General features: G+C 29.3%; 1 protein-coding gene across 1 annotated transcript; it reads left to right on the top strand.

Annotated features, from left to right (window-relative positions):
• Positions 1-4,896: 4,896 nt before the first annotated feature.
• Positions 4,897-10,125, top strand: LOC125822928 (peptidyl-prolyl cis-trans isomerase CYP65). Its single transcript, XM_049502389.1, has 11 exons — positions 4,897-5,144; positions 5,241-5,303; positions 5,402-5,505; positions 5,868-5,959; positions 6,063-6,152; positions 6,247-6,322; positions 6,403-6,776; positions 7,755-8,011; positions 8,109-8,397; positions 9,425-9,532; positions 9,643-10,125. Exons 1-11 carry the CDS (start codon positions 5,017-5,019, stop codon positions 9,850-9,852), a joined length of 1,791 nt encoding a protein of 596 aa, XP_049358346.1. The 5' UTR covers positions 4,897-5,016; the 3' UTR covers positions 9,853-10,125.
• The last annotated feature ends 976 nt before the right edge of the window (positions 10,126-11,101 follow it).

The following is an 11,101-nucleotide window of genomic DNA, read 5'->3' as shown; positions in this document are numbered from 1 at the left end:
TATGTCATATTATGAAATTTGAGAAGTTATTGAAATTTTTATATGATTTTAAAAATATTTTAAATTTTTAGCTATTGTGATTGTAGTACTTTTTTTTAACATAATTTTGAAAAACATATTTATTACTCTGTTTGTTCTAATTTATGTGGCACACGCAAAATTTTAAATATTAAGCATTTTTTATATGTCTCTTTAATATATTAAGTAGGCGTTTGGCCATGCGATATCATATCACGATATGATGTCGTGAGATGAAATCAGCGTTTGGACATGCGATTTTACGCTGATTTCATCTCACGATTTCATATCATGAGAGGTGATATCATATTCTCCAAAAACCATGATATGGAATCACCATGTGATTTCATATCATGATTTGAGATATTTTAATACAATAATTGATCCATGAGTTTATATTTTGTTAAAACAACCTCACATTTATATCTACTAACCATTTGTTTCATATGTAAATAAAATTTATAATGACATCATTACTTTTTAAAATTTATTATTCTCACCAATATAAAATTTATTATCACTTTAAATTTGGTGAATATAAATGATAAAGTAGAAATTCATTTGGTGAATATAAATGAGAACAAACGGAGTAATACTTTTTTTATTTTTCATAATAAAAAAAAACGTCTTAATCTTATGACTAAGCATAATATTGATAAAAGACAATTTTCATTGGCGGTGCCGCACTTTCTTAATCTTAGTATTTGCAAAATGTTCGTTCACATGATTGAAGGATATCAAGTCCAATTGATTAAGGACTTAGGAAAATTTGATCAATTAGTTATTAATATTTAGTCAAGTGGACTAGTTATAATTTTTTTGATTAAATTTTATTAGAAGTGTTTTTGACTCAAACTTGTGGTAACTTTTTAAAATTTCGTTATTCAATAATATTTAACTATTGATTTTTCTTGTAAATAGTTAGAAGTTAGTGATGTTTGTTAATTTTTATCTTAGTGCATTTAACTTCTAAGTTAATATTTACTCACTAATGTATGTTTTTTTTCTACTTTATAGGTTATTTGTAAGAGTAGTTGAGAGATATGAACATATCAAGTACAATTTATGTTCAATTTTTTTTAATTAAATTAAAGTTAAATGAAACAATTATTTAACTGAAGAACAAATAACTTTGTAATCATTTATTATGCGATTTTATAATTTTTGTTTATTTGATAAGATTGAATAAACAATTGGGGTTATTTTAATAGTTTTACAACTTATGAGATTTTTATGTTTATGAGAAAATATACAACACAAAAATTCCATATCGCATGTCCAAACAAACCTTCAATTTCATCTCATGATTCCATATCATGATACCATATCATGATTTCATATCATGATATCATATCGCATGGCCAAACGGGCCCTAAGTTGTTAATTATTGTATTTTATTGTACATTTTGAACCTAATTTTTTAATAATATATGTTATTTGCCATGTCCCAATTTATGTGACATTAATTGATAGATTTGTTGGAGTCGAGAGATTTATTTTGTTAATTATTGTAATTTATAGTTTTTTTTTTCCGTCAATTTCAAACAATATATGTTGTTAATTGATAGAATATTTTTAATGTAATTTTTTAAAAAAAATATGTGTGACTCTCCATGTCCCAATTTATGTGGCACATGTAAAGTTTTGACAATTAACCAAAATTTTAATACATTTAAAAAAATATTTTTAAGTCGTTAAATTTTAAGTAATAAGTAATTTAAATTGTTGTATTATTTATTACAATTTATAATACTTTTAAAGTAGTTAAAATATTGTACAATTTATTATGATTTATAACACTTTTTTTTTAAATTTATGTCATATTATGGAATTTGAGAAGTTATTGAAATTTTTATATGATTTTAAAAATATTTTAAATTGTTAGCTATTGTGATTTGTAGTACTTTTTTTTAACATAATTTTGAAAATAATATTTATTAATCTATTTGTTCTAATTTATGTAGCAGATGCAGAATTTCAAATATTAACCTTTTTTATATGTCTCTTTAATATATTAAGTTGTTAATTATTGTATTTTATAGTACATTTTGAACCTAATTTTTTAATAATATATGTTATTTGCCATGTCCCAATTTATGTGGCATTAATTGATAGATTTGTTGGAGTCGAGAGATTTATTTTGTTAATTATTGTAGTTTATAATTTGTTTTTCGTCAATTTCGTTGACTATTTTTTTTATTAATTATTGTAATTTATTGTTTCTTTTTCGTCAATTTCAAACAATATATGTTTATCATATAATCCATTTTATGTGGTACCAATAGAATTTAGAGAGTCAATTAAATTTTGTATATAAGTTTTAAATAATTAAGCTGTTAATTATTGTAATGTATAGTATTACTTATAGTATTTTTAAATATATTTAAATATTATATGTTAGGTTTTTTATCCTAATTTATATGGCATTGATAGAATTTAAAGTGTCAAATAATTGTTAATTATTGTAATAGATAATATGGAGTATTTAAGTCATTTATAGTATAGTATAATTAATATATAATATGTAGTATTTAAGTGTTATATTATGGAATTTGAGAAGTTATTGAAATTTTTATATGATTTTAAAAATATTTTAAATTGTTAGCTATTGTGATTTGTAATACTTTTTTTTTACATAATTTTTAAAATAATATTTATTACTCTATTTGTTCTAATTTATGTGGCACATGCAGAATTTCAAATATTAACCATTTTTTATGTCTCTTTAATATATTAAGTTGTTAATTATTGTATTTTTAGTACATTTTGAACCTAATTTTTTAATAATATCTGTTTTTTGCCATGTCCCAATTTATGTGGCATTAATTGATAGATTTGTTGGAGTCGAGAGATTTATTTTGTTAATTATTGTAATTTATAGTTTCTTTTTTGTCAATTTCAAACAATATATGTTGTTAATTGATAGAATATTTTCAATGTAATTTTTTTTAAAAAATATGTGTGACTGTCCATGTCCCAATTTATGTGGCACATGTAAAGTTTTGACAATTAACCAAAATTTTAATACATTTTAAAAAATATTTTTAAGTCGTTAAATTTTAAGTAATTTAAATTGTTGTATTATTTATTACAATCTATAATGCTTTTAAAGTAGTTTAAATATTGTACTATTTATTATGATTTATAACACTTTTTTTTTAAAATTTATGTCATATTATGGAATTTGAGAAGTTATTGAAATTTTTATATGATTTTAAAAATATTTTAAATTGTTAGCTATTGTGATTTGTAGTACTTTTTTTTAACATAATTTTGAAAGTAATATTTATTACTCTATTTGTTCTAATTTATGTGGCACATGCAGAATTTTAAATATTAACCCTTTTTTATGTCTCTTTAATATATTAAGTTGTTAATTATTGTATTTTTTAGTACATTTTGAACCTAATTTTTTAATACTATATGTTATTTGCCATGTCCCAATTTATGTGGCATTAATTGATAGATTTGTTGGAGTCGAGAGATTTATTTTGTTAATTATTGTAATTTATAGTTTCTTTTTCGTCAATTTCAAACAATATATGTTGTTAATTGATAGATTTTTTGGAGTGGACTATTTTTTTTTATTAATTATTGTAATTTATTGTTTCTTTTTCATCAATTTCAAACAATATATGTTTATTATATAATCTATTTTATGTGGTACCAATAGAATTTAGAGACTCAATTAAATTTTTTATATAAGTTTTAAATAATTAAGCTGTTAATTATTATAATGTATAGTATTACTTATATTATTTTTAAATATATTTAAATATTATATGTTAGGTTTTTTATCCTAATTTATATGGCATTGATAGAATTTAAAGTGTCAAATAATTGTTAATTATTGTAATAGATAATATGAAGTATTTAAGTCATTTATAGTATAGTAATTAATATATAATATGTAGTATTTAAGTGTTATATTATGGAATTTGAAAAGTTATTGAAATTTTTATATGATTTTAAAAATATTTTAAATTCATAACTATATATTTCAATGTACAAGATTTTGATAAAATAAAATCTTTAAAGTTAAATTATAATGTTTTTGAAATTTAAATTATTAAAACATATATAATGATTTTATAGAAAAAAATAATATCATATAAAATTAAATGAAAAGGATAATAAATTCAACTTTTACCATGATAAGGTTGAAAAATATTATTTAAGTGGAAGGAGGTGGGGCCCACTTATATATTTTATATAGTAAGTATTGGACATTTGTAATGATTTAATTGGGACAATGGTAGTAAATCCTAGACTCTTCTAATATATAGTAATATAGTAAAATAATAAATAAATAAATATATAAAATAATATATTCAAGTGATTCAAATAATAATTAATCATAATTAAAAAAAAATTCTATAATATTTTCATTCATTTACTCAACAATAAAGATTCAAAATTCACTTATATATATAATTTAATCAGTAATTAATTGAAATGAGCACTTTTATTAATTCTAATTATGAGTTTTGATAAATTTAACAAACAACTAATTTTGAAAAATTTAACTTTCATATGTTTTGTTAAATTTGTACTTATACTTTATATCTAAAAATAATATAGTTTTAAAAATTAAATCTGAGCTCCATTTCACATAATATCTTTTTTCTATATAAAAAACAAGAAAAATGCCCATTTTTATTAAATTAAGGTTTAAATTTGTTTAGGAAACTATCACAGCGATCAAAATAAAAATTTAACAATAACGAGGTTAAATGTAAAATTACCTCTATAAATACGGGTCGGGCCAATTTCATGACGTGTATCATTATTCGGGTTCAAGTTAGGTCCAGATTTAGAAAAAAGGGAAACACACCGGAGAAGAAGGTTCAAAGCGGCCACCGTCTTATGGAGCAGATATTTATCTGATACTGTAAAACGGTATCGCCAAAAGAAGCAATTTCAAGAACACAGTCAACAAGATTTCTTGTTTCTTGGAAAAGAAAAGTATTCTTCTAAAACCCTAATTGAGATTACATCATGGGGAAGAAACAACACAGTAAAGATCGAATGTTCATAACCAAGACAGAATGGGCAACTGAATGGGGTGGCGCTAAATCCAAGGAACTTAAAACCCCTTTTAAACGGCTTCCCTTCTATTGCTGCGCGTAAGTTCCTTTCTCTGATATATTGATTGTTTCCATTATTATCATCTTTTTTGAAGTTTATGTTTTGTTAAATTTGGCGTGTAATTTTATATGCAGACTTACGTTTACACCGTTTGAGGACCCAGTATGCACAAAAGATGGCAATGTCTTTGAAATGATGTCAGTATTTCTTGGATTTCTTGCATTTAGAGTTTCTTTTTCTTGATGAATTTTCATCTGGAGTATCCATTATTATAGTTTTATTTTTCTTTTTGCAGGCATATAGTTCCATACATCAGGAAATATGGGAGGAATCCAGTGACTGGGGCACCTATGAAGCAAGAAGACTTAATTCCTCTTACTTTCCACAATAATTCTGAAGGTAATATCTTGTTTTGAAGATATCCAATCTGTAATAAGCTTTGGAATTTGACTGGAAGTCCAATTGCACATGAATTATTTACTTAAAAAGAAAAAAAGAAGTAATACTTATAGTTGTACAAACATTGTATATGTCTTCTGAGATTGAATGTGGGATGATCGATAAACACTTATGCCTATTTCATTCACAGTCGTCCGTTCAAACTTCCATCACAGTTTAAGGATGAAATCTTGGGTCTTTAGCCTTTGGTAATTAGGGATAGCTATACCTAGAAATTCTTCTAGTTCTAGGGAGGGCATTCGTATTAGTAGTTGTTGTCATTTTCCAGGTATGGGTTGAAAAATGGTGTTTTATTGTTTCAGGAGAGTATCATTGCCCTGTCTTGAACAAGGTTTTTACAGAGTTCACACATATAGTTGCTGTAAGAACTACGGGAAATGTTTTCTGTTATGAGGTATGGATATTTGTCTCCTGACCATTATTCATATATGTCCTTTAAAGAAAAGAGCATCGTCTATTCCTTGTATGGAGAGTTTGATCCCGGCTTTCTTGCTTAGGCAGTTAAAGAACTGAATATCAAAACAAAGAACTGGAAGGAGCTTCTCACTGATGAAGCATTCTCTAGAGAAGACCTTATAACAATTCAAGTAAGCTTCTAAACTACTATCCTTCCCCTTAACTGTTATATATATGCTTGATGAGAATGTTGTTTATATGATATATTTGAACATCTAACTGCAGAATCCTAATGCACTGGACACCAAGGTGCTTCTAGATTTTGATCATGTTAAGAAAAGTTTAAAGGTTGACAATGAAGGTGAGTGATTCTCTTGATCATACAGGTTTTGCTGCAATTATGGCTCCACTTCTTCTAATAAGTGCTTGGTACTTCATCAGAAATACAGAAAATGCAATCTGACCCAACATACAACATAAATATTACTGGGGACATCAAGCAAATGCTCAAGGAACTTGGAAGTGAGAAAGCGAAAGAGATTGCACTGCATGGTGGAGGTGGGAACAAGGCACAGAATGAAAGAGCTGCTGCTCTTGAGGCTATTTTAGCTGCAAGATCACGTATCAAAGATGACGCAAAAACAAAAGAAAATGGTGAAGGAACAGCGAAGCAGACTTTCAGCATTGTGGATGCTGCATCTGCATCAGTTCATGGAAGAAGTGCTGCTGCTGCAAAGGCTGGTTCAACTGATAAAACAGCTGCACGGATAGCTTTGCACATGGCGGGTGAAAGGACTCCAGTAAATGCTAAGCTGGTTAGTTTTTAGAAAGCAACCATCTCGTTGCTTTCTTTGGATCAATTCAGAAAGAGTAAATATTAAACTTGCGTGCATAGTTTACACTTTCCAATTGGGAACCTTTATGTTCATGCTAGATTTCCAGTTTGTGTGGTGTGCTTTTTAGAATTTGCCCATATTACTTTCTGGTCTATTCCTAGAATTTCTTTTTATAACTAATTATAGATCATAATTTTGTCACCTCACCTTGTATCGAAAATAGGGCACAATGGAAGAAAAGATCTATATAGGCAAATACCTGTTAATTGGAAGCATGTTTCAGCCACGTCGTATTGACTTTAGGTCTTAGTTTTTCTAGGAGTTTGCTGGTGCTATATGAGATTTGTATGCCAGATGAAAGTATTGAGAACCTCTAGTAATTGCTATTACTATGAGTTTAAATGGAGAAGCATGGTCAGTAAAGATTCATGCAGCTGACCCTAACTTGCTTGGGATTAGGCATAGTTGTTTTTTGACCTCCTTGTGGCTTGTCAACATGGTTTCTTCATCCGGATAATCCAATTTGCAACCATGTCCCACAAGTGTAAACTTAGTATAGATGTATTGTTATAAGAATTTTCTACTGGTGTAATATTCCTTCTTCACACGTTAATTAAGAAACATATAGTTCTTTGTTATGGGACACAAACAAAATGTTTTATACACCTTGCCTTACACCTAGCTAGCTATCAGTTGTGCCCTTTTTAATCGTTTAAAACAATTGACTTTGACTTGCATTTGGAATTTTGCATTCTATTTGGTATTCTCTTCGCATAGTTTTTGTTAAGATTTTCTTACTGGTTGGTTAGTCTTAACTTCTATAATGTTGAGGTGCAACAATTTTTACTTGTCCGAAAAATAAAATAGAGACGCTCAACAAGAAAATAACACATAGAACCATGATAGAAATCTGTTGTTTTAGTCAAAGTGATTTATAAAGCTGTTCAACTCTTTCAGGTTAAGAGTCGTTTTACCACTGGTGCTGCTTCTCGATCCTTCACTTCCACCTCCTATGATCCGGTAACAAAGAATGAATACGAATATGTTAAAGTTGAGAAAAATCCCAAGAAGAAAGGTTATGTCCAGCTGCATACAACACATGGTGATTTGAACATTGAGCTTCATTGTGACATAACTCCAAGGGCATGTGAGAACTTCATTACTCTTTGTGAACAAGGATATTATAATGGAGTAGCTTTTCACAGAAACATCCGGTAATTGATTCCTTTTTTACTTGAAAATAGTTGTAAAATCTTTGTTTATCGTTAGGAAATATTGAATGTCAAGGAACTTATTTGTCCACTTGTGCAGGAATTTCATGATTCAAGGTGGTGACCCAACTGGCACAGGGAAAGGAGGTGAGTCGATCTGGGGTAAGCCCTTCAAGGATGAAGTGCACTCCAAGTTGCTGCATTCTGGTAGAGGTGTTGTTAGCATGGCTAACTCTGGTCCTCACTCAAATGGCTCACAGTTCTTCATCCTGTACAAGTCTGCCACTCACTTAAATTTCAAACATACAGTCTTTGGTATGGTTGTTGGAGGCTTGCCAACACTTTCCACCATGGAGAAAGTCCCTGTTGATGACGATGACCGACCTCTGGTTAGTAGGAAGAGTAACTCTATATTTAACGCTCATTCTTCAACCTAGATCTTGAATCATGCCTGGGTGAATCAATGAATATGCTTTGATTGTGTGTTTAACACTTAAACCAACTTAGGGAGAAATACTACTAGTTATACCAGTACTGTAGCCGAAGTAGCTACTCCATTTATGTATCTGAAAGCTTATGTGGTTAGTTCCCATTGTTGAACCAGTATTACGTGATTACACATTGATATGCCGAATACTGATATTTCTCAAGTATAGTGATCGATCTGATATTTCTCTAATAGAAATTGCTTATTAAAATCATTAGAAATAGTTTCCTAATCCAATATGATCATGTCAAGAATCTCAGTTGACCTGCTCAGCTTTTGGGGTAATTTTTAATTTTTAAATTACTAGAAACAGCTCATAATCAAAGACCAAACAAGTCAAGAATCTGTTTTAACCTGTTAAGCTTTGGGATAAGGATGAGATTTGAAGATCTTCTCAATGTAGACCTGTACTGCACGTGCGTGTTAATTTGTCTTCCTCCATTCTTGCAGTCATCATGCTTATGCTTTTTCTATCTGTGGTTAGCAAAATGGTATGCTAGCATTTTTTTATAAATGAACTACTTGTCTAAAGAGAAATATGGGGAAAGATCTTCCATTCCCAAAGTTCGACTTGATTTTCAGGTTTCAGCAGAAAGTGGAGTGATAGGATCATATCAGGATTTGATATATATGTAAAGAGCTGTAAAAAGGACTCTAGTTGTGCTATTTCTGCCAATTGTGAGCTGTTGGGTTGTTTTATACCGTCACATATAATACTTTCATTTTCCAAAGAAGACTTTATGTTCTTCCAGATATCATTCATTTGTTCATTTGTCTGGCTATTTTCGTTCAGTCCTCCATTTATCTTCATTTCTGTCCCTTGGACAGAGCCCAGACTTGAAAATCTTGCTGCTTTTCTCTGTACATCCAGTATTTTCATTTCTTAATCTAGATATTTTTTGAACCTTTTGCTTTTACTATTTGTGCAGGAAGAAATCAAGATAATAAGTGTAGAAGTTTATGTAAACCCCTATGCAGAGCTTGATGAAGAAGAGGAGAAAACAAATGATGACAACAAAACTGAAGATGAAGACAATGTTAGTATTATTCTTTTTCTTTAGCCTTTAAATGACATCCATTTTGCTTGTTTTGTTGGATCTATTAATACTCTGTGTCAATCTCTTTTCTCTTCCTTCCTGTGTTCCAGGAGAAGGTTGGATCATGGTACAGCAACCCTGGAACTGGAACCTCAGATATTCAAGCTGTTGGCAGTGGTATTGGCAAGTATTTGAAAGCAAGGGCTGCACAGGCTGATTCCAAAACTTCTTCTGATAGCAGTCTGCCACCTATTTCTACAGCAAAGAAGAGAAAAACAGGCACATCAACAGCAGAACTTAAAGATTTTTCAGCATGGTAAAATTGTAATTATCTGTTAATACTGTGACATTGAATCACATTCAGCAGACAAGTGTAAGACGGAAACCAAATGGTTAGGATCTAAACTCTCAATGTGAGCTTTCTTGTTAAAGATTGTCAGGATGATTCAGTGTGATACTTGATAAAAGCACATGAAGAGATGCTTTGGGTTGAGTTTTACTGTTATTTAATCGACGAGAGGAACTACTATCATCTGTAACATATTCAATCTCGATATTCTGAACTGTAGGTATGTTATTACATCATCAGGTTTTAGTAAATCTGTTTGTACTATGAATGTTTGATGATTCTAGGGCTAGAGTTTCTCCCAAATGATTTTTAATTTGGTGGAATTTACTTTAGTCATTTAAGTATTATGATACTGTCAAAGACTATTTTCTCTGCCAGGCCGAATAAGGGACCATATGGAAAAGATGGGAGAAACAAAAAAAGAAAAAGAGAAAAGGAAGTGCAGAGTTGGAAACAATCTATTACACTTGTTTTAGACATTTGGTGACATATTTTTTTACTATAATTGTACTATTATTAACATTTATATAGGTTTTAACTGCTTTTCCCCTTGTTCAGAATGGTGATATGAGATTGAGGTTTTGATGTTCACTTGCATGCTAGTCTCCAACTGATTTTCCTTGTTAATGGGAACTATGATTGATGGAATACTCGACATTCTTGCTAGGATTATGACAAGTTAGGTTTGTTAGAGTGGCAATTGAACTTCGGTTGGTAGTTCAAAGTTCAAACCGCGGATTTGGAAGGGATTTTAATGGTGAATGTTCAAACGCAGGAAGGAAAATATTCTTCCTTTTAAGTGGTAGTGCTCCGTGAATATTGAAGGAGTTGAATTGTTGACGTGTTTTCATGAAAGCTTTATATATATAACAACCTCTCTTTTAAGATGAAATCTTCCATCTTTTTTTGCGTTTTATTTATGTTCTTTTGTTACAGGAATTACTTTTATTGGAATGAGTTACATTTAGTTGTCGCTCCATAAACCTCACATTTAGAAGTTGATATAGAGTGTCACGTTGTTTGAAAGGCATGATGTTTCAGGTTTGAGCATTTTTGTTACACATTTGTGCATGAAAATCTTGTGAATATAACTGTACTAAATTCCTATCTAGGTGTTTCAACGTCTTCCTGGGGTACAAAGCATGGGTGGGGTGAGTTGTTCCTTTCATCATGTAACAAAGCCATAAGCCTATTGACAGTAGAAAAGGAAAATAAGGTGG

Source organism: Solanum verrucosum, unplaced genomic scaffold, assembly GCF_900185275.1.
Source record: "Solanum verrucosum unplaced genomic scaffold, falcon-dt-bn FXZP01000103.1, whole genome shotgun sequence".
Classification (NCBI taxonomy): Eukaryota; Viridiplantae; Streptophyta; class Magnoliopsida; order Solanales; family Solanaceae; genus Solanum; species Solanum verrucosum.
Note: the sequence above shows the minus strand (reverse complement) of the source record. Positions and strands in the feature narration are given on the sequence as shown.